This window comes from Phyllostomus discolor, chromosome 4 (assembly GCF_004126475.2).
Source record: "Phyllostomus discolor isolate MPI-MPIP mPhyDis1 chromosome 4, mPhyDis1.pri.v3, whole genome shotgun sequence".
Taxonomy (NCBI): domain Eukaryota; kingdom Metazoa; phylum Chordata; class Mammalia; order Chiroptera; family Phyllostomidae; genus Phyllostomus; species Phyllostomus discolor.
The window spans coordinates 48,674,196-48,699,395 of record NC_040906.2 but is presented as its reverse complement, the minus strand read 5'-3'; the positions used below and the strand labels follow the sequence as shown (position 1 = coordinate 48,699,395).

Below are 25,200 nucleotides of genomic sequence, written 5' to 3'. Positions count from 1 at the left end.
CCAAAGACTACAAATTCCAAAATAGAAATTACTTTAAAATTTCCACAAAATCCTATTATCTCCCAAGAGCTGAAGAGAACTAATTTTGTGCTAGAACTATACTCCAGTTAATCTGATTATTTAGATGACCAGACAGGAAAAAAAAGGTAGGTATAGTTTCCAAAATAAAAATGTCTTGCATTCTCACAACCTAGTATAATACACAGGGTCCAGCACAAAGAATGTTCCTTTATTACAAAATCATAAGCATGTAATTCTGTAACATATCACTATCCCACTCAGGCATACCATATGACATTTTAGGTGAAATATTCAAATTAAAACTATGAATTATTACACCCATATTATTACCCTACCACCCATACTCAAGCAGCCCCTGTACATTCACTAAAACTTATTAATCTAGGTTTTTAGTTTACTTAAAGGCATAGGACATAAGTTCATGCATCTATGCACTTAAAAATTCCTTTATAAATTATTTCTTAAAATGAAAAATTGGCTTACATTTGTTGAATATAATACTGCCTAGAGAATAGAGAGAAAACTGTTGGGATTATCCAACAAATTACCTAGGTTTTAAAAATTGCAGGTAATTTTGAATTGCATGCAATATGAGGTAATTTTCTAATTTTATAGAATCAACTGTACATTACATTTTGAACTATCAAAATTCAAGAGAACTCTCTCGTGAAGAAAATCATGTATGCATAATGCTGAGCTCAGTAGCTTCTGTAGGAAATTATGTTGTTAAGTCAGATGGGAGCCATAATAACCTCATCCCTGCAGCAATCATTGTTAATACAAATTCCAAACATATTTCTATATGGGTCCCATTTACTCAACAATGTGTTTCACCATCCTGTCAAAATGATTAGATATCAAAGGACTGAGATTTATTTGCCCAAAAGTGACAAAAATCAATGTTCTAAATATATATGGCAATAGAGAGTTGCTAAATCTACTGAAACTTTTAAATTAAAAAATATTGCCTATTGTGATGAAACTGCTTACAATGACTACAAGTAAAGATGGTGGCCATTAAGTTTTATCGTGAGCACCTGAGGAACTGCTTGCGTCCAATACAAAATGTTTCTTTCCCTTTGAATTACTGACACTGGCAAATTAAAATGAAGTGGATACATATGGTTGAAACAATCTTCACATTTACAAATACCCTGAAATATCACTAAATCATAAAAATGAAAGCTGTGGGTTATATATTATGAATGTTGCCTAATGCATTCCCAGCTCTGTTATTTGTTACAAATTTGTGTACAATGGACAAAATTGGCCATTTACTCAAGAGTAACAGCTGGTTTCAACATTGTGCATATTATCAAAAAGAAGGACATTACAAAGGAAAAACCACAATTAACCTCTGAATTGCTGAAAACAGAAGAATCTCATTTTTCAGGAAAACCATTTAAGAGGAAACTGATAAGCAGATAATTTAAATACTGTTCTATCTTAGCCTTTTTATAACTAGTGAAATTCAATATAAAGGTTCACAACAATAAAAAAATCGCACAATGCTGATATCTAAGAACAATAGGATTTGCTACTGTAAACAAAAACTATATATTAAGAAAAAACAGTTCATTTAAAACAATCATTACTGAACAAAGACTGGAAATGTTTCGCCCTGTCAATCTAAGACAAAGCGTTCCAAGGAAGATAAACAAAATGATCATCAGTACTTACAGTACATTTTAAATTATTAACTAACCCATTGCGTTGATCTACAGCAATCCCTAGGAAAAAAAACTAGAAATAGGAAAACTCAAAAACTCTAAATTCTAAGAAGAATACCCTGATTCCATAACCTCATGGAACTGATATTTAATATTAAATATGAGAATTTCAGTCTTTTTAATGCTAGCTTGGTTCACCGTGGCAGCATTCCACGGGTGTAGCCTGAGGCTACAGGTAACGGACCATTACTCACTATGATAGCCAGACTTCTTCTGCATGGCGGTTACAGGGCAATCTTTATGAGCCAGGAGAAGCTGTTTCAGCTGCGCCACTTCGTTTCTCAGCAGGGTGACTTCACTCTGGAGAAGAAACGAGTTATGGACCTTACCAACATCAGAGTAAACATTTCTTACTGTTTAAAACAAGTGAAGATTAAGATAGTGAAATTGGGTATCTTAAACAGAATATCAAGGAATAAACAAAATATGCTGCTTAAATGTTTAATCAGTACACATCAGTTTTTATATTTGAGCATTTGAATAAAAACTGCAGAATTTATAAAAATTTAATACCACAACCGGATAGCATATTTCAAAGTTTTTACATTATCGTTTGCCTTGGGACTACTTATATATACTACATGTATTGAATATAAGGCATTTTTATTATATATATGTTAGATGTTCTTTTGATTACATAAAAAATCAGCAACATCGAAGGAGTCAGGATAAATTTTTAGTCACTCTATTCACTTGAAAATGAAAAATTTATCCTGAAAACTCAAGTTTCTAGTTTTCTGGAAACTTGAAAAAGCTCCATATGGGAAACCACAACATCAATCAATCATGGATAATTAAAATGCATTTCAAGGCACTGTGTTGGACATGAAACCAATGGGAGTAGTTGTAATATCTAAATGGCTTAGTTGCCTTTTACTTAGGCAATTCGTTCATATCTAAATTTAAGTCTGATAAATCAATGGTAATTTTCCCTATTCCTTATTATGGACTGAACACATCAGCTTTTGTTTTGTATGCATTAATCTGGAAGATTCTCTGCAAAACACAGAGGGCAAACACAGGGCTTGTGGGCTGAATCCGGCCCTCCACCTTGTTTCTACCCAGTGGCAGCCCCGAGCTCTCGCTTAACAGTTAAAGAGTAGTTACATTTATACAGTCCTAAAATTACATTCGGACCTTTGAAGGCAACCGCAAAGCTGATATGGCCCCCAGTGAAAATGAGTTTGACAACCCTGTTGTAAAAGTTCCAAATTCAGAGTCCAGTTAATTTCGCTCAGTCAACCCCAAATATTAAAGACATATAGATCAGTGATTACTACCAATACTCAAGAGTTAGAAATAATATGAATTTAATAAATTGGTAACATAAAAATTTTAATTTACAAATACCTCTCCTTATTTGGACTTACATTAACCTTAACTATGCAGATTTCATCCATGAACCCAAAATTGAATAAATACAGCAAATGAGTGTACATAAAAGCAACAGCACTTCGTTTTCCACCCCTCAGTCTCCTTTAATGTAAAATAATTTAGCAGATTTGACTCATTATGCCTGCTGATGTGATAAATGACAAATACAAAAATCAAAAGAATAAAAATAAGCAATCTAAAGGTAAGTCTCTTGGGTCAAATAGTTCCTCATACCCCAATAATAATGGACGGCAACACTATTTTAAAGCACACATCAAAAATTGATGCTTATAATAAATACAAACCATTAATAAAAAGGTTAAATTGTTTAAAATATTGTACTTGAGACAAAAATGGGTTCATAGCAATCAAAGTACTAAAGGGAAAACTTACAAGTTTTGTTTTAAAACTAAACTTATTTTAGAAAACTCATTTTTATGAAATAGTGCAGTCATTAGTGTCAATACACTAATTGTAGCACTTTATTAATGACACTATTGATGAGAAACCATGTTAATGAATTAATAACGACATATAACTTCCAAGAAAGCTTCTCCCTCTGTCTGCTCTGTCAACTTAATCTTGAGACCCATGTCTATAAGTTTCTCTCATTAATTTGTGTAATATAAAATAGGGCTGGATATGTATATCAAGCATATACATTTTATAATCTGGTACATGTGGCCATCCTTCCCATTAGTTTGAACCCATGAAATAATACTTAATCATTTTTACCTATAAAAAATAGAAATTTTATATGGCTACCTGAACACATATTGTTGTCTCTACCTAGAAAATCTTTCCTTTTTGCCTTGCTAACTATTCTACTCATCCGTAAAAGTCAACTCAACATAGAGTGAGCTTGCGCAGGAAAAGAAGTTAGATATCCATTTCTTTGCTCCCACAGCCGTGAGTGTGTGTACTAACACAGCACTTATCACGATGGACTATGATTTTTGGTTTACTAGTTTGCCACCTATGTCATACTGGGGCTTTCTCCAGGGCAGGATTCTTGTTCTTTGTATGCTCAGAGCGTCACAGCACAGCCTGGCACAGGCTAAGTACACAGTTACATTATAGAGGACCATGGAAATTCTATGTCCAAGGGTAAAAAAAAAAAAAAAAAAAAAGGTAAAGTAAAATAAAGGACATGAAAACATGAAGATGTCAAAGTCCCATTCAAATGTGAGCAATTTTGATTTTTTCTAATCAAAGTAAAACATACTTGGTAAGATAAAGCAGATGCTGAAAAAATTATGCTGGTAAAAAATAAAATGTGCATTATTTTGGCATTGTCTTACTATTGCTCCATTCTATTTTTAGGTACTCAAAAATTGATTTCATACTAATACACAAATATTTTAGAGTTTATCTACAGCAGATTGGACTGATGAAATCATGTTAGGGTAGCCAACCCATCAATCAACCAAAACTTCTTACTGATATCTGGCCACAGATGATGACCAGGTAATCCACAAATTTATGACCTCTGACTTACTAGTTCAGCCACTACCCCCAAAATTACAGTAATAATGTTAGATGATTTCTTCTTTGTGGAATTTCTCATTGCTAAAGATCTAATTTTTCTCATGTTTAGTCTTCATAAAAATCAATGATCAAATATTAAGATTCCTACTGAACAGTTCCAAAGGTTGCCATGGATATAAAACCTTACACTTGAGAACAAAATAGTTTTTTGTCTACAATAGAAATATAGACAACAGTGTTTAATTTTGAAAATATTTTTCAAAACAAAAATGAATGACCCTTCCTTCTTCTCATACTGTAATTACTTCTTTCATGTTTGTGTCCTCTGGTAGACCACAAATTTTATAAGTGCAAGGGCAATGTCTTTTTCACTATTATATTCCCTGTGTCTAATAACATGTCCTGCATACAACAGATGCTTAATGACAGAATGAATAATAAGTAGTATTTGCATAGCACAGTTACAACATACTTTTCTGTATCTTCTCTCGTTATTCTATAACTGACAGACAGGAGAGAAAGATTTTTAGTAAAGGCTAGTAAAAAGAAGTACTAGGTCTCCAAATCTTAATAAAATGTATGAGGTACAGGTAGCATCACTAGTAGCTGCCCATCCCCCCACCATATGTAGTTAAAAATTCTGAGGGGAGAAGGAAGACAGTAGTATAATAGGATACTTACTATCCCCACCCCCTGCCCCAGGAATTAAAACAGGCATTATACAGCATCTTAAATTGTTGTGAGTCCTTTCTATTTCAAGTGATAAATACTAAAGATTTGATCCTATTCCTATAGTCAATGGGCTGATCAACAAAACCAATTTCATATCATTTTTTTTAAATATATATTTTATTGATTATGCTATTACAGTTGTCCCATTTCCCCCTTCTCTCCCCTCCACCCTGTGCCCCCCTCCCACCCACATTTCCCCCTTTAGTTCATGTCCATGTGTCATACTTATGAGTTCTTTAGTTTCTACATTTCCCGTACTATTCTTGCCCTCTCCCTATCTATTTTCAACCTACATTCTATGCTACTTATTCTCTATACCTTTTCCCCCTCTCTCCTCCTCCCACCCCCCTGCTGCTAACCCTCCATGTGCCCTCCATTGCTGTGGTTCTGTTCCTGTTCTAGTTGTTTACTTAGTTTCTTTTGGTTTTGCTTTAGGTGTGGTTGTTAATATTTGTGAGTTTGCTGTCCTTTTACTATACATGTCTTTTCTTTATCTTCTTTTCTTAGATAAGTCCCTTTAGCATTTCATAAAATAAGGGCTTGGTGATGATGAACTCCTTGAACTTGACCTTATCTGAGAAGCACTTTATCTGCCCTTCCATTCTAAATGAGAGCTTTGCTGGATAGAGCAATCTGGGATGTAGGTCCTTGTCTTTCATGACTTGGAATATTTCTTTCCAGCCCCTTCTTGCCTGTAAGGTCTCTTTGGAGAAATCAGCTGACAGTCTGATGGGAACTCCTTTGTAGGTTACTGTCCCCTTACGTCTTGCTGCTTCTAGGATTCTCTCCTTCGTTTTTACCTTGGCTAATGTAATTATGATGTGCCTTGGTGTGTTTCTTCTTGGGTCCAACTTCTTTGGGGCTCTCTGAGCTTCTTGGATTTCTTGGAAGACTGTTCCCTTTGCCAGATTGGGGAAGTTCTCCTTTATTATTTGTTCAAATACATGCTCAATCTGTTGCTTTTCCCCTTCCAATTCTGGTACCCCTATAATTCGGATATTGGGACGTTTAAAGGTGTCTTGGATGCTCTTAATCTTTTCCTCAATTTTTTGAATTCTTATTTCATCATGCTTTCCTGCTTGGTTAATTCTATCTTCCTTCTGGTCCACTGTATTGTTTTGAGACTCATATTCCTTCCTTTCACTATTGGCTCTCCTCCGCGTGTCTTCCTGCATCTGTTTTATGGTAATCTGCATTCTTTCATCTAAATTTCGTCCAAAATCAACCAGTTCCGTGAGCTTTCTGATCACCAGTGTTTTGAACTGCGCATCTGATAGATTGGCTAATTCTTGGTCGCTCAAAAGGATGAGTCCTGGGGGACTGATCTGCTCTGTTGAAAACATTTTTTCCCCCCGGTCTCTCCTTTCTTTTTTTTTTTCCGGTCTGGTTGCTCTTGTTACGGTGGGGGGCGGAGCCTTAGGTGCTCACTGGGGCTGGGCACCCCAGTCGCTAGATTGTGACGTTATATGTGGGGGTGGGGCGGGAGCGGGGCGGGAGAAAACAATGGCGGTAGTTCCGTTCCCCTGGACTTAGACCCTTGTCTGGTCTTCCAGGCCTCGAGCTCTGCCCTGGTCCATAATCGCTACCCCTCTGGGCCTGCCAGCCGCAGCTTGTGTACTCAGTGATCGCCGCTGCCTTCTTGCGCGCCGGATGGCTTTTGCGCCGATTTCGAGCCAAACTTCCCCCGACCTCCGCGCGCCGCCGACCCAAGCCAGCCCCGCGCCCGCCCGGCTGGTCTTCTCCTACCAGTCCGGATGAATGCGTCTACTTCAACTTCTTGGCTGCCCGACTTCCATTCAGATAAATCCTCTGCCGGATCTGGGTGTTATTCTGATAGTAAATTATTGTTGTAAATTATTGGTTTTCTAATCTTGGTTGTACGAGGAGTTACGGTGCGTCCACCTATTCCTCCAATTTCATATCATTAACCTACGAATAAAACTTTTCACATATCCAGCTATCAAAGAATGCTCCTATAAACTTCTGGAACTTCTACTTCGCACACATTTTGCAATACTTAAGTTTTAAAACCAAAATCCACACCAAAATCCCCAAACTTTATCCACAGAGTAATGGTTAAGGAGTCACAGTTGGTAGAGAGTCAGCTTTTTGTTCATAAAGGAAACGTGTTGATGTTGTAAACTGAAAACTAACCCCCCAAATGTGTATGACTGAAAGACAAAGCCATAAAAAGGTTAAAATGATTTCAAATAAAAGACAACAAAAATCATATATTACCATAAAAATATAATTTATGATTAACAGCATCTAATTCTTAGTCAAGATTACCCTAAATATCTCTAATCCAATTTGATAAAATTGCCTTTTTAGTAATGCTTTTAGAAAGCTAAAACATAATAAATTTTGTGACTGGGGCAATAAAGTTGAATAATATTTAAAAAACCCTAATATATATTTGGTAAAAATATGAACAGTCACCAGCATTCATTAAACTTCTTATTGTATATGAAAAAGTCCAACCATTGTAATATAACAAGAACAGTTTCCGTGACATTGATGTAAGCTGGCAGCCAAGAAGAGTGGACTGGAATGTGCATGTGTGAACAATGATGACTTCATTATAATAGTCAGTAGGGGTGGTAGATGTCATTGAGTGAGCATGTGTACTGTGTGGCCATCTCATTCAAAATGACTGAGTGAACAGAGCAACAAATCTACATCAAATTTAGTTATCAGGTAGTGTGATTCCTCCAACTTCATTCTTTTTTCTCAACATTGCTATTGTTATTGAAGGTCTTTTATGGTTCCATATAAATTTTTGGAATATTTGTTCTAGTTCTGTGAAATATGGCATTGGTATCTTAATAGAAATTGTGTGGAATGGATAGATTGCTTTGGGTAGTATGGACATTTTAATGATGTTAATTCTTCCTATGTATGAACATGGTATATGCTTCCGCTTATTTGTATATTCAATTTCTTTCTTCAGTGTCTTAAAATTTTCCAAATGCAGGTCTCTTACCTCCTTGGTTCAATTTATTCCTAGGTATTTTATTCTTTTTGAAGTAATCGTGAATGGGACTTTTTTCTTAATTCCCCTTTCTAATAGTAATTCAGCGATGTTTAGTACATTTACAAAGTAATTTACAAATCTACTTATGAAATATCTCTACCACTCTAAAATAATACCTATTACCCACTCATCAGTTTCTCCTTTTTCTCCTCTCCCCAGTGTCCCACAGCAACCCATCTCCATTTTGTCTCTATGGATTTATTTGTTCTAGATATTTCATGTACGTGGAGTCACAAAATATGTGACTTTGTGTCTAGCCTCTTTCACTGAAGCATGTTTTGAGGTTCATCCACATTGCAGCATGTGCTTTCTATCCTTTTTATGCTTAAATAATATACCAATGTATGTATATACAATTTATTTACCCATTCATCCACTGACGGACATTTAGACTATTTCTAGCAACCTTCTTTTCCCCCACAACGATAAATTACAATTTCTCAGGTTAATACATATAAATGGACCCTATTCTTTTTCTTTTTTGAATAAGTATTTTAACAACAATCCCTGACAATATATAATTTCACCTCTGTTCATATTTTGGTATGCACCTCTAAAACTGAATACTTTCTTATCTAATTATCATGCCATCATCACCAGTTTCTAATGATTAAAAATATTGATTTTGTTTTGTTTGTAATTTAAAGTATTAAGCTCTACAGTTGAATAAAACTTTAGTTAACTTAGTGATTTCCTGAATTTGACTTCTATTTAAAAGTTTCATGCTTCGAAAATGATGTGTAGCTTGTACTTAGATGATAAATCTTGCCTTTATTTCTCCAAGAAATATCTACCTGACTTGGGAAATATAAAAATGTAACACATTTTACAATGGTATTTTAATCATAGTCTGTATAGTGGAAAAATGTAGTTAATAAAAAAAGATTACATTTATTTTAAATTCTGAATTTTCCAAGGTTTTTTCAAATAATAAAGTACCATCGCTATTAATAATGATGACCAGCTCTGCAGTATAACTAAGGAAAAAGCAATACCTCACTAAAAGTTATTAATGCTGCAAAAACTTGGGTCAAAGCAGAAAACTGGCCCAACCTAAAGTACAATACCCTGTAAATGAGACCTTATAATTATATACCATTTATAATTTTCAAACATTTTCACTTCTTAAAAAGGCAAGTAAGCCAAATTACATAGGAAAAAATTAATAAATTTATCTTACTACAATTAAAAGTTTATGTATCTAAAAATACTCAAGCGATTTATGCAACAATCCAGAGGAGATTAGCAGTGCCATCTCTGTTCCACAGGTAAGACAACTGAGACTAACAATGTTCAATGTCCTACAACTGTAAGTAGCCTTAGTCATCTGGAAGAATGATCTTGTTAGTTAAAAACAGAAAAGAAAAAATATATATACTTAAATCACCTTTGTTAATATAAAATGAATATTCTTTGAAAATTTAATAATTAAAATAGTTTTTAAAAAGTTAATATTATAAAAGACCTGGTAAAGAATGTATATTTTTATAGTGTATAAATAAATTGATACCTATAATTTGTTTCACTGAATTTAAGAGGAAAAATATTCATATTTTCCTTAAAAATTAATGTTTTCTAAAAATATGAGTATACACTTGAAATCTCTGTGATGTAAATCATGTTTAAATTTTTTCTAAATGGTTAAAATATGTTTTCTAAGACAATTTGTTCTAAAACTAACATGTCAATATTCAAATCACAACACAGTATTAAAAGATATTTGCTGCCCTGGCTGGCGTAGCTCAGTGGATTGAGTGCGGGCTGCGAACCAAAGCATCGCAGGTTCGATTCCCAGTCAGGACACATGCCTGGGTTGCAGGCCATGGTCCCCAGCAACCACATATTGATGTGTCTGTCTGTCTGTCTGTCTGTCTCTCTCTCCCTCGCTTCCCTCTCTAAAAATAAATAAATAAAATCTTAAAAAAAAAAGATGTCTGCCTCACATTTGAAGAATCTTTAAGTTATAAAATTTATATTACAGATTAAATGCTATCCCTGATGCTAAAAACCTTTCCTAAGCATTTAAATAGACATTTATATTAGTGACATCTTTAAAGATACACAGGTTTAAGAAGAGAGCAGTTATTACCAATTATATAGAAAGATATGTTTTTAACTGGAAATGAATTAACTCTGAAGGCTGATCAATAACAACTATAACTCATTAACATAATTTTCTAGTCGATGCTCACTGATTGGTAGTTTAGAAGATTTTACTGGAGAACATTCTCAACATTTTTAAAAAAAAAAGAAGAAGAAAAGAAGGAAGAAAATAGATTTGGTGCTCCCCCATTGGAAATCTTACCAAAGACTGAATGGGAAGGAGCCTTAAAGCTTTATACCCATGAGGTTCCTAAGAAATGTATCTGAGGCACATCGGCAGGGCAGTATAAAATGATTTCTATTGCCACTGGCCACATTGTACCTGTTCTGTGGATAATAAGAGTCCTTCAGTTTCCAAAGCTGTCAATCTGGCACCTTTCTTGAGCACTATATTCACTTTAAATAAAACAAAACAAAACAAAACAAAAATTTATAATTCAAAGAAAAGAACTTAAGGACACCATTACTTAAAGCAACTTTACTGTTGTGAAACAAACCAGAAAATGAACATGAAAGTAAAATACCAGTGATGTTTTTAATTTTAAGATTCTTTGAACTTTATTACCACAACTTTATAAAGTTTAAGTACTTTTGTACTACACAATTAAATTTAAAATCTTCGCTGTATCAGTGTTGAAAGTTTTCTATTACTTCATCTCAGTATCGAAATAGGTTTATAAAATTAGGCTTTATTATAGGTTCTCTACACACCCAACATGGTGTCCTAAAATATTTAGGTGGCTAACTAGGAAAGGAAGAGCTGTGTTCATGATTACTAAAACAAGCAGATAAAACAAAATTTATATTTATGTACCATACCTGCAGTTGTCCATTTAATGAACTCAAGTCTTCTGCTTTCTTCTCTAAAGACTGAACCCAGACTTTCCTTTTTTGTCGACATCTTGAAGCCGCTGCTCTGTTTCGCTCCAGAAACTTCCTTCTTTTTTCATCAGGATCTTCATTAGCTGCCCTTCTTCGACGACCACTTGTACTTTGGGTCTGTGGAGTTGTGTGAGCTGGAGAAGCCTACAATAAACAGAAATGGAAGCGTTTTAGTGACTGGTGTGTCTGTACAGGGCATTTGCCATAAATGGAACTTGTAGGACTAGAAGTTGCTCTGGGTAAGTCAGTGAGTAACTGGTGAGTGAACGTGAAGGCCTAGGACATTATGATACACTACCGTAGACTTTATAAACACTATACACTTATTATACACTAAATTTATAAAACATTTTTCTTCAATAATGTTAAATTAACCTGAATTGTTGTAACTTTTACACACTGAACTTTTTAAAACTTCTGGATTCTTTTGTAATAATATCTAGCTTAAAACACATTGTACACCTGTGCAAAAATATTTTCTTTCTTTTTTTGAAAGATTTTATTTCCTCATTTTTAGAGAGAGGGGAAGAGCAGGAGAAAGAGAGGGAAACATCAACGTGTGGTTGCCTCTTGCACACCTATACTGGGGACCTGGCCCACAACCCAGGCACGTGTCCTGAGTGGGAATCGAACTAGCGACCCTTTGGTTCACAGCTCACACTTGATCAACTGAGCTACACCAGTCAGGGCCAAAAATATTTTCTTTCTTTATATTCTTATTCTATAACTTTTACTTATTGATATTCAAAAAATTTATTTTTTTACTTTTGAAATTTTTTCATTAAAAACTAAGACACAAACACACATTAGCACAGGCCTAAACAGGGTCAGGGCCATCAACACCACTGCTATCCACCTCCACATCTGGTCCCACTGGAGGGTCTTTAGGGTCTGCCATCTCCTGTAACATGCTTCTTCTGGAATCCTTCATAAAGGACCTCCCTGAGGCTCTTCTGGAAAGAGGTGTCAATCTTAGAAATATGTCCATGGTCATTTGGTGTCGTTTTTTTTTTTTAATCACAGATTTGTTTGTAAGCATATATTGTAATCTTATAGAACCACTACCACATATGCAGTCTGCCACTGACCAAAATGTCATTATGTAGCATGTGATTCTAACTCAGCTTGTCTTCAGTTTTTAAAATATAGGGTCAATCTTTTTCTAAGGGTTAGATTCATTAATGCTCATTTTCCTGGTGGGTAGGATCCCATAGGAGTCCATATTTTCATTATAATTTATCTCCCCACCTCCCAACAGATTGGCCTGGTTATCCCGGGTCAGCCAGAGACAGAAATCTTCACTCACCAGTGATATTGTCTAGTGTCTAGGACCACAGAACAATAAATACCTCCAAGCCTCTCACAAGTCCCAAAATTGTACCACAGAACACCTGAATATGAAGACAGGAAATGAAGCCTTGGGCACGGTGCAAGGGAACAGCACGTTGTGGCCACAGGCACATGATCCAAAGAAGTCTAAAATGATCTTTTACCTATAATTAATATTTTAAAATGGTGTGAACAGATAAAACTTCTATCTTCTCCTAATGTAGATAATAGGCAAAAATCTTATATATAAGCTCAGGATAACTTCTATAGGAAAATAACCAACTAGTTTTCACTCTATGAACTCAAAAAAATACCATGTTATGATTTAATTCATTTTCCAAATAACTAGCATTAAAAATCACTAGGGTTATTCCATTTATACTATATTTTAACTGTAATAAAGACTAAGTGTTAGATTATTTTACATAATAATTCCAAGTTAATCTTTTAGAAAAATATTTTTATGGCTAGCTTCAAGAAAGGCAAGCTTGAAATATTTTCTTTACCTTATCCTCATAACTCATAGCAGGGTTTTTTTTTTTCTTTTACTCATTTGGCTAAATAGGAGAGAACAGTTATTTTTTTAATTGACAATTCAGTTTTGCAGCAAAAGCCAAATCTAAGTATGATAAGTGGAAACTGTAACAGTTACATTTGTGTATTTTTACACCTAACAAGGACTTGAGGCTAATGAGAAGCATAAGGACCTTCTCCTTTCCTTTCTTTCACTGACTCATTCATTCCACTTCATTAAAAACATATATGAACTATTCTAGAAACTAGAGATATAACAGTGGAGCTTTCACCTAATAAAATAAAATATAAAGATATAGATAAAAATTAGACAGGGAAACTATAGCTAGTGTAAGACAATAAATTATATCTATTTCTTTCCTTTTAAATAAACTTTTAAAGAAATAAAAACCACACTTAGCTTGCACACCATACAAAAAAAAAAAAACAGCCCCGGGCTTCATTTGGCCTGTGAGCCATCTTGCTAACCCCTGAATTATGACAATAAAATATACTTACTTACTTTCCCTCTCTCTTGGCCAATTGGTAAAAGTTGTTTAGTGGATGACAACCACAACTACATTCTACTTTGTCGGAAGTTTCATAAAGATAAAATAGAATTACCTAAATACCTATGCTTAGGAGGCATTCTAAAACTTGCCGTTTGCCTGTGTTTATTTAAATGCAAAGTTTTGCTTTTTAATGCCAATGCTAACATTCTTAGGGTAGAGAAGATAAAAGGTCTAGAGTTCTGAAACACTAAACAGAAGTACAGCAACCGTTATTATAGAAGTATTGATCATCTAACAGGCAGTCACAAACTAGAGAGAAGTGAAAAGGGCCTCTAGTAAAAACAGCTGCCACATGGCATAGTTTTTCCTTTGGGGATGGTTCACAAATTTTAATGAAAGAATTATTTGATTTATGCTTGTAATGTGCTACATATACACATTACTTGTTGAATACAATTAACAGAAAAAATATTTCTTTTGTAAAGTAATGGTGCACATTGTGCCATGTTAGGCCAACACATATACAGGGTATCCTACGTGGTAATTACTTGACAGAATGATGGACTGGACTATTTACTTAATGTCAATACTTGTACACTGAACTACCTCTTCCTAAGGCTTCCTCTATATTTTCAGAATAGCAACATAATCAGAAATAATTTTTTCAAAGTACATAGTTATTTAAGTTACACTGTATTTGTTTTGTTTTAAGGATTGTAACAGTGCTGAATGATAAAAGTGACGAACATACCGGAGTTTCTGTAGTAGATGTGGCTGGTTGTTGTAATGACTGTGGTCGAGATTCCTCTGACTGAGTCCTAACCAGTCCGCTACCATGACCTTTTACTGTATCACCATTGGTCACAGGAGGATGTTGCTGGGTCAAAGCAGCTTTTAATCTCTGAAATGCAAACACTAAATTAAAAAAACTTCTCTGCTTTCCACCCAAATCCAACTCTTAACGTACTTTTTGATTAACCAGAAAAGATATTTATTATGGAATGCATAAACACACCCAGCTTTAAAGTTAGTTTTGATTTGTCATAATTTGTTACATTCCTAAGATCACTATAAATATCAATAAGATAAACAAAAGCTTTGGAAAGCTTCCCTGAGCCTTTTGTCTAGTAGTACTAGAGATTCTAAAGTTTGCTGTTCCTAATCAATTTTGAAAAAGAGTAAAAAATAAAAACACTATTGAGTGTTTTTAACTAGCTTTGTTCAACTAACATAAAGCAATACAAATTTATTATGTACAATTATTCACCCCCTCATTCCTGTATCCTATATTCCAATTTTCTCTGGCTCTTAGATTCTTAAATCAAAATCTTATCTTGCCAGATACGGGCCATCTGATTTCTGCTTTCAGGTCTGATGTCAGTGCTAACTTTGACAATAACCTGATGTTGCACTTTTTTAGGTCACTACACTGTCAGGTTAAACCTCCTCTGAGAACCTACAGCTTGATTTGCATCTCTTAGGTCTTCCCTGTCTCCGATAAGCAGATCTACTTCCAAGTCTATCTGTTCCACTGTGTTCCATTTTGCCTGTTAACTGGACTGTACCTGACCCACTGTCAAGAGTATGAAAGGTCTAGTGTTAGAATGAGGCCCTAGACATTTATGGGTACCTTTTTAAAGGATACAATTTGAATAAACCTTATTATTCTATTGGTAAAAATGTATTGTATGTGAATATATTATCTCTCTAATTAGACAGTAAGCATTTTAAGTGCAGATATTGCCTTGTATTTTTTGCATCCTTTTTAGCAACTGGTACCTTACTGATTTATTACAGAGGTGAATAGCGAATTTATTTGGTAATAAACAGAAATTGGTTTCTTTGATGAAAATGACATATATGATTTTGGGGGATAGTTTTATTGTTATGATCTGTATTTTGAAATAATTAGCACAAGGTAATCATACTATAGTATCTCTGAGATGAAAACGACTCCAGGGACCTAAAAGACCTGGAACTATTGTTGCTGAGAATGTTCTTATTAACTGAAATGTAGTCTTGAGCCCAAAATAAAGTTCTCTCACAAAACTTGATGCAGAAATATGTACATGACCTTTTCCTAAGATCCACACTCAGGCACAGCTTTCAGGAGAGAGAGGCTACAAACACTGGTACGAGAACCGTGTTGCAGTCTATCCAGTGCTTCCAACTGCCTGTACGTTGCATGCTAAAAACAGATTCTTGGTAGCCTTTTCTCTCTTCCTTCTCTGGGTAGAGCAGAAATGGTATATTAGCACGGTAAGAGAGAAGAGCTTTGGAAAAAGGTCCCCAATGATTCTAGTACAATTGCTTTCATTCATGCCAACTCAGAACAATTTAGAAAGTTCTACTACTCAATATTTGAAGTTTCTTAATTTTCATCCATAACTATCTTACTTTCTATACCTAATCCAGATTCCTTAAAAACTGAAGCACATATGAAAAGATCTACAAAATTTCCACTAGGCAATAGTTAAACATGGATAATTGTTAGTGGACATTTTCTCTTTACTATTAATCATTGTAGATTCTGAGTATGACTTTAAAAACAAAGTCAGTAGTTTAAAAAAAGTTTTACTGAGTTGTAAGTTCAATACAGTAAAGTGAACTCATCTTAGTGTACAATTCTTTGAGTGTTAACAAGCACATACAGTTGTAGCACCACCTCCTACAATCAGGATATAGTACAGTTCTATTACCCTCAAATTTCCCCCATGCTCCTGTCCTGTCTCTCTCCTCACACAACCAGCCCCTGGAAACAACTAATCTGTTTTCTGACCCCAAAAGTTCTTGCCTTTCCAGGAATACCATCTAAATGGAATTATACAGTGTATAGCCTTTTGAATTCAGCTTCTTTCCTTTAGCAAAATGTACAATGAGTTTCTAATAGGACAATATCCCTGTTTTACATACTCAGAAACCAGAGATCATTTGTCCAAGGTCACACAATCACTAAGCTAGTTCAAATCCTGGATTTGTCCAAATCACACAAGGAATGATCAAGAAATAAAATTTGAGGCTGAGAAAGAGAGGGAGAGAAACAACGATGTGTGGCTGCCTCTTGAGTGCCTTCTACTGGGGACCTGGCCAGGAACCCAGGCATGTGCCCTGACTGTGAATCGAACCAACAACCCTTTGGTTCACAGGCTGGCACTCAATCCACTGAGCCACAACAGCCAGGAATGACAGAATACTTCTTTATGAATTGCAGAGTTCTACAATATGTAGAGTACTAGTATCTTCACTGGTTAATATATAATGTATACTGTATACATATTGTATACAGCTGAAAAGACACTTTATATTGTTCAGCATTTAACTCTGCCTCAAAGTATCTGTGTGACCCTGAACAAATCATTTACTGTATTTTGCCATGTATAATGTGCTCCCATGTATTATAATGCACACCCACATTTTTGTGTGCATTATACACAGGATCATTAGGCACATTATTATACCCATGGAATGTAATCATTATACCCATGCATAATGTGCATCCTTGTTTTCCCCTTAAAAATTTAGGCAAAAAGTGTGCATTATATACAGTAAAATACGATAATCTTTGGGTTTTGGTTTCTTTATCTGTAAAACTGAGACTGAATAGTGTTAACTTCTAGGATTCAGGTAAAGATTAAATATAATGTGCAAAAGTACCTGATTCATGAAAGAGCCTCTCAAATGTCAGGTTCCTTATTTCTTCAAAAATAGCCTCTATTTTCTTTGTATGGGTGTGGGGTAGAGATGCCAAAGAATCAGGCAAGTTCCTACACTTTTGTATTTTCAAACTATACTTAGGAAAAATGTACTTAAGGGTCATCTTAATCACTAATTTAGTCTCAGACATATTTTATTATGTAAATTCAATTCTCGAGACCACATCATACAATGCATCTTTCGGAACCCAGATAAAATTCTTGGTTCCTCCCTTGTTTTCTTTTTCTTTTTTTTTTTAAACAAGGAGGAACCACCATAACAGTGGCTAAAATACAGGAGGTTTGGGCACTCATAACTGATGGGATAACATGGAAGTGGGTGAATAAGTAGACAAAACAAATAGTTGGCTATAATCAGGTAGAAATACTTAGGTTAAATGGTCAAAGAAAAATTAAAAGTAAAATTATAAGAGTTTGAAAGTATGGGTCACATAAACAGAACAAAGGAGGAGAATCTGGAGAGGTAGTCTCTGCCTAATGGTATCTTTTAAAAACAGAATATCAAATATCAAAATACAATGAACAGCACCCAGCCTCTAGCATTAGGTTAGGGCTTTCATTTATGGATATAAAATGTACATACGTGTAAGTAGTGATTGAGATGTGAAACTTAACAAATTTTATGTTGGTAAAACATTTTTTAAGTCCTTAGGTAGAAAGCATCAGAGAATTGGAAAGCATTTAAAGTTTTATAGTGAAGAGCTTAACTCTTAGAATTAATGAAATACAGTAACTACACACAGGGGAGTCTGAAGTACATAAACATCACTCTCTTGAATAATCTTTAGTAGGACAAGTTACTACCTTACAGAGCACTTAAAAGCAGCATCAGTATTCATTCATTACCCTCTCCTGACTGCCCTAGGGTATATAGTACTCAGCCAGTGAAGAAGCTCTAATGTTTGCTCCATGCTGTTACATTGATTACAACAAGTCTGACTTGGAAAGTGTGCCACTGGGTACAAAATTTCAGAAAAAGATTTTCAAGGGTTAATTAACACTGCTCTGAAATGCAGATTTTTTAAACAGCAATAAATATACATGTAAACTAAAAAGTTAGAATGGGTTCAGTGAAAAAGCTGTCACTAAATATGATTCATATAAAGTTTACAATATAAAAATGTCTATAATCTACCCATATATATTGTATTTGCTAGAGATATTTTAAAGAAATAATTCGTTAAAAAATTAGTAAGAAATTCTGTCCATTGACTCCTACTTTATTGAACATATTTTAAACAAGTTTTGTCCAACTAGTGCTTTTGTCTAATATTAAGTATTTTAAGTATATTAGGAATCAATAAGGGTATCAGACCATTGCTAAGACTAAAATTTCTCTCATTAAGTAAAAAAAGATTGAGTGTTCAATGAAATTAAATATTTAAAAGTCTATATTCTCCAACATATACAATAAAACAGACACAATTTTAATTTCAAACTGAAGGTACATACCTTGTTTGAAAGAAAATGAAAACATCTTTATTACTGTATTTCTAAGCAGACTAATGTTTTAATGCTTAGAATTAATATTTAACAACATAAAATTCAACTACTGAAAACTTCTTTTCTTAAGAGGTAGAGACTGTTGTGCTGATCTGACATATATATTCACTTTAAGAGGTAAATCTAAAAATAATTTGCTATTCAAATTCTATGTTATATAGTATACCACTGAAAACAATTTTATATTTGTCAGGACTTAGTAGAAACAAACTATTCCATCACAGTTCAAAGAAAAAACAATGTTCTCTAAAAAAACAATTTATGAAAAAGTCAGATCCATATTTCATATGTGCCACAAAAGCTCATCAGAGTAATAACCCTCCTTCTCCTGGGTGTTATCCTACCATCTGCTGCTCTATTACTTATCTTTATTTTGCAACTAATTAACAGCATAATCTTCTAAATTCAGCAAGTTAATTATCATTATTGTGGTCTTTGCAGCATCATCAGTCCTCATAAAGTCTTGTCTCCCCACCCCCAGAGAACATATGAAAATGAAGTAGGTTGGGAGAGAGTCTGTTTCTTTGGAGTGGGCTCATTAGGTGTTTGCTGATTAGCTTAGCATGCAGAGGCAGGTCAGGAGAATTCTGCTGAACATGAGGTTCCATGCAGGGCCCAACTAAGTTAATGTGAGTTTCTGAACATTTGCCAAGATGCCCTCTGTCAGCTCTCAGTAGAAACCCCCTGCAGAAAACCTACTGGCTACCCACTGAGTGCAGATATTTCTGTTTGTCACACAACTCTTAAAGGAATGATTCTGGAGAATACCACTTAAATGCACTCTACATCTTCTTAAACAAAACTCCTAAATGATTAACACTCAGAAGATTTACTTTTTGATTACAAATATTACATAAGAAAATTGTTCTACTAGAAGAGTAACAAAGACAGCAAATATTTATGGTTTATGTACTTAATAACAAACAAAACCTCTTAATCTAAATTTGGTGAAATACGGTGCAATTTTGCAGTAAAATAGATTCTACTGATTCTTGTGTAGTATTAGAAAGTACTAGATAACCTTGTGTCTGTGGACCCCCACCTACCTTTTTCTTACACCACACACTTACTTTTCCAAAGCTTTATTCTAAAGTTCTTAAAATTAAACAAACAAACAAAATACCTTGCTCTGAAGAAATTTCTTTAACACAAAACAAGGATCTTATTTCAATATTTATAGGGGACACAAACACAATGCAAATGTTGTGTCTTCCTGTAATCACTAGGCATCTGCATATCAGGGCACTGCAAAAGCATTCTTAGTGCTCTCTGGATACAAACAAGTTTCTCTTCAGCTATACAGTGTGCTACTCACTTTATGTATTCTAATGCTGTCATTTGTCTTACATTATTTTTTAACCACAGGTCATTTTAGTAGAATCAGCACTGCTAAGATATGTGGCATGTCATTAATAGACTGTGACCACATAGGCCAAATAAATCCTAAAGAGATATGTAGAACCAAACACAGAGAATGTTTTAAGTATTTTCAGAGTTGAAAACACCAAAGTAAAAGCCAACTGAAGTAGTGAAAGAAGAAATTGTAAGTTTCACTGAGGGGCTGTAGACTGGTGAACAGTCAGAAAAATTAATTATCATGTATATAATGTGAATACAGAGATGTGAGCTGGGAACCATGCATGTGGAAAGCATAGATTTGAAGTTCTATCTCTGATGGAGAAAATAATAAAGTCCCAGGATCACTTACCTGGTTATTAAAAAACCTCTGTGCACTGAGATATGAACCCAGTTTCAATTTTCTTCAGTTGGGATGATACAATTATTTCTTCATTTGGTAAGTCTCTAATTTTAGCCCCTCGAAGCTTAAAAAAGTAATCTATGACACTAACATTTTAATTCAAATTTAGAAATAAGCTGTATCTATTTGGTATTTTATGTTCTAAAAGTACCTAAAATAACAGAATATCCTTGGATTTCAAATTAAAATATTTAAGAGACTGATTTATTCCTGTGATTTTAATTGAGGAACTAAGATAATCTTATTAAGCCTCTAACTTATAAAGGAGTATTTTAAAAAACCATGCCTCATTATATCTGTTAAGTTTAATTGAATTTAAAGGTTATTATGTACTTGGGAAACAGAAGAAACAGGATATATTAAGTTTAAAATAAAATTTAAGATGTTTAATATTAATTATAGTCCTTTAAAAGGGCTACGTATATAATTAGATGTGTAAATTGGCCTTACAACTTATGGAAGAACTAAATTTAAAACTTTAATACATCTAATATTATTTTAATTATAATGTGTCACACCAACACACATCATAATTAAAATGCCAAAGGTTAAATATAAAGAGAGAATCTTAAAAGCAGCAGGAAAAAAGCAGTTAATTACCTACAAGGGAGTCCCCATAAGGCTGTCAGCTGATTTCTCAAAGGAAACTTTGCAGGCTAGAAGGGACTGGCAAGAAACATTCAAAGTCATGAAAAGCAGGGATCTACACCCAAGACTGCTCTGCACAGCAAACCTATCATTCAAAATTGAAGGGCAGATAAAGAGCTTCCAGACAAGAGAAAGCTAAAGGAGTTCATCAACATCATACCAATATTCTTTGAAATGTTAGAGACTTAAGAAAAAGTTCAAAACTATGAACAGTAAGATGGCAATAAACACATACCTACCAACAACTGAATCAAAAAAATTAAGCAAACAAGAACAACAGAGATGAATCATGGATATGGAGAGCATTCTGATGGTTGGCAGATGGGAGGGCAGGATTTAGGGGATCACAAGAAGAGGTGAGGAGATTAAGAAGTACAAATTGGTAGTCACAGAAAAGCCATAGAGATGTCAAGTACAGTATAGGAAATGGAGTAGCCAAACAACTTATACGCATGACCCATGGACATGAACCAAAGGTATGGGGATTACCTGAGGGGGGGGTAAAAGAGGAAAATTGGGACAACTCTAACAGTATAATCAATATAATTTTAAAAACATCTAATATTTAAAAAAAGAAGTCCCTGAAAAAATGATTCTTCTGCAAAAAAAGTCACCATAAGAAACATCAAAAAATCAAAAACAAAAATCACCCCAATGATGTAATATAATCCTGTCAGTACTTGTTTGAAAAAAAAAAATCAATAATGTTTTTCTTAAAGGTAACACTTTTTTTGTTTTTGACTCTCTTGATGATCACAGGCAATATCTGGGAAAAAAATCCCTCAAAATTTAAGATCAACTCTGCTGATTTCTTGGTACCCATGAATGTTTGTTAAATAAATGACAAGTGATAGAAATAACTGTTAAATGAGACTGAGACAAAATATATAAACATGAATTAAACTACAAAAAACAAATTATTTCTGGTTATTCCCTAAGGCTGACAGATTCGTTTTGTACTTCTATAAGTAAAGTATAGTTGATGGTGATGATAACAACATGCAAGCATTGAAAAGTCTTAAAGAGATACTAAATAATGTTCATTGTATGTTACTAAGACAGGGAAAACAAACTAATATTCAATAAAAATATCAAACCAACAGTGAAGTAGGAAATAATCTAGATATGACAACAATAACAAAAAACCCCAATTAATCACAATTCCTTTAGCATTCCAGGCAACTGATATTCTGTGACCAGTTCATGCTACTTGAATAGCATGGTAACAACTATGATTTTCACAAATAAGCCAAATGCCTATACTATGTTAGAAAATGAAAACACACGGCAGATATACCAAAGGTTGTATATTACTACACCATAGTATATATAATTAAAATATAAAAAGAGGAAAGCCCCCAAATATTTGGAACTTGTGTAATACTTTTTTAAAAAGTTAATCTAAGTTTCATTCTATTTTCAAAACAATACCACTTATTACACAGTTACAAACATTGAGATAAAAGCCAGATAATTGTAATAATTATCCAGAGAATGTTATAAGCCAAATTGGTACCTAAGCTTCAAGGGCAAGTAGCAAATATTTTCTTCTAAATAATGACTATTGATTGTTATTTTCGACATTTTTTTTTTCTGAACTTTGGAAAATAAAGTTTTGCTTCTCACTTCTGCTTCCAGTTCCACTTGTCCTATACAAACAAGGAGTGCCACGGAAATGCAGGGAGACCTGAGGCCCAAAGGCAGATCACCGATATCGCCCAGAAGCTACCCAGTTTACACAAGAACGGGAAGTGGAGGTCAGTTCATCCAAAGTCAGCTAGAGAGGTACATAAGCAAGTATCTCAGCAAGTCTAGTCATACATATATCCTCAGGTTAGCCCCTTTTTTCCTCAATTCTTTTGAAAAACACTATGAAGTCTTTCTTAACATTTTATTCTATCACAAAAACTTCAAATATATATCCAAGATGGAAGAATTATGTAATAAACATCTGTACGCCCACCAATGCAGTCTATACTAACATTTTACTATATTACTTTATTGCACATCTGTTGACAAACCCATCCCTCTATCCATCATTCATAAAGACAACTTATTTTTTGGTGCATTTTCAAGTACAGTAAATAGCAGGTATCAATAAATATACACCTAAATATTTTATCTTTGGGGGCTGAAATATACTTTAAAAAACACACACAAATCGTAAGTGTACCATTCAGTGTTTCCACAAATGTATATTTGTGTAACCAAAACTTCTATAAACATTGCTACATCCCAGAATATCCTCCCATGCTCCTTCCCAGTAAATACCACTAAACACAACCACTATTCTGAATTTTTCCACCACAGATTACTTTTACTTGCTCTACAATTTTATATAAATGGATTTATATGAAAAAAGTAAAACAGAAAATAAGTAATGAGAAAAAAATTCTGAAATATCTTATTAGAAAAATGGCTTAAGTTGAAATCTAGTTTGATTAATAAATACATCCTGAGACTTCCAGCCAAGATGGAGGTGTAGATAGATACCCTTTGCCTCCTCACACAACCAAAAGGGGAACAACAACAAATTTAAAAACAAAATAACCAGAACTGCCAGAAAATTGAACTGTATGGAAGTCCGACAACCAAGGAGTAAAAGAAGAAACATCCATCCAGAATGGTAGGAGGGGCGGAGATGGGCAGGCGGGCAGAGAGGACTTTCGGCAGGGTGGCAGCTGGCAGACCTGGGCAGGCAAGTTGGCACCTAGCATACTGGGTGGTCCCACATTTGCATTCGGATTAACCAGGAGAAACAAATGAGGAGTGAGACAATTGACCCCTCAACCCAGGGTTCCAGCCCAGGGAAATAAAGCTTCAAAGCCTCTGGCTGAAAACACCTGTGGGGGTTGAGGTGGCAGTGGAAGAAACTCCCAGCCTCACAGGAGAGTTCGCAGGAGAGACCCATAGGATCCTAGAACGTACACAAACTCATGTAACTGGGAATCAGCACCCGAAGGGCCCAATTTGCTTGTGGATAGTGGGGAAGTGGTCTGAAACCCCTCCTCCAAAAACAGTGCCTCAATGCAGCAACCTGGGCTGCCCACCCTGGGGAACACCTAAGGCTCTGCCCCTTACAACATAACAGGTTACCCACAAAGGAGTGCCCATAAGGCTATCAGCTGATTTTTCAAAATAAACCTTGCAGGCAAGAAGGGGCTGGAAAGGAGTATTCAAAGTCATGAAAGGCAAGGACCTACATCATCCAAGATTACTCTATCCAGCAAAGCTATAATTTAAAATGAAAGGGCAGATAAAGTGCTTCCCAGATAAGATCAAGTTAAAGGAGTTCACCATCACCAAGCCTTTATTATATATTATATGAAATGTTAAAGATACTTATCTAAGAAAAGGACGATCAAAACTATGAACAGTAAAACAACAACAAACTCACTGAACAGTAACTATCAACAACTGAACCTAAAAAAACCCAAAACAAATGAAAACAAAGCAAACTAAGCAAACAACTAGAACAGGAATAGAATCACAGAAATGGAGATCACATGGAGGATTATCAGTGGGGAGAGGGAGGGGTGAGAATGGGGAAAAAGGTACAGGGAATAAGAAGCATAAATGGTAGGTACAAAACAGACAGGGGGAGGTTAAGAATAGTATAGGAAATGGAGAAGCTAAAGAACTTTTATGTATGACCTATGAAGATGAACTAAGTGGGGCGATACTGGTGGGAAGGAGAACGCAGGGTGGAGGGCAATAGAGGGGAAAAATATGGGGTAGCTGTAAATAGCATAATCAATAAAATATATTTTAAAAAATAAATACATCCTATGCAAGACTATTAAATTATTCAAAGCTGAGAAAAACAGCCCCCCGCAAAGCAGTTTGTTTAACTTTTCAA

At 34.6% G+C, this 25,200-nt stretch overlaps 1 protein-coding gene across 5 annotated transcripts in view; it reads right to left on the bottom strand.

Annotated features, from left to right (window-relative positions):
• The window catches only part of ATF2 (activating transcription factor 2), a 79,244-nt gene that overhangs the window by 5,369 nt on the left and 48,675 nt on the right, over positions 1-25,200 (bottom strand). For 4 of the 5 annotated variants that reach the window (XM_028511055.2, XM_036023267.1, XM_028511052.2 and 1 more), the window contains exons 11-13: positions 14,470-14,619; positions 11,302-11,508; positions 1,946-2,051 (exon numbers count right to left, since the gene is read on the bottom strand). In XM_028511055.2, the coding sequence (XP_028366856.1) occupies positions 1,946-2,051; positions 11,302-11,508; positions 14,470-14,619 (463 nt within the window). Of the gene's footprint in view, positions 1-1,945; positions 2,052-10,823; positions 10,879-11,301; positions 11,509-14,469; positions 14,620-25,200 lie in introns of those variants that run through there. The other variant, XM_036023268.1, reaches the window with a different exon arrangement.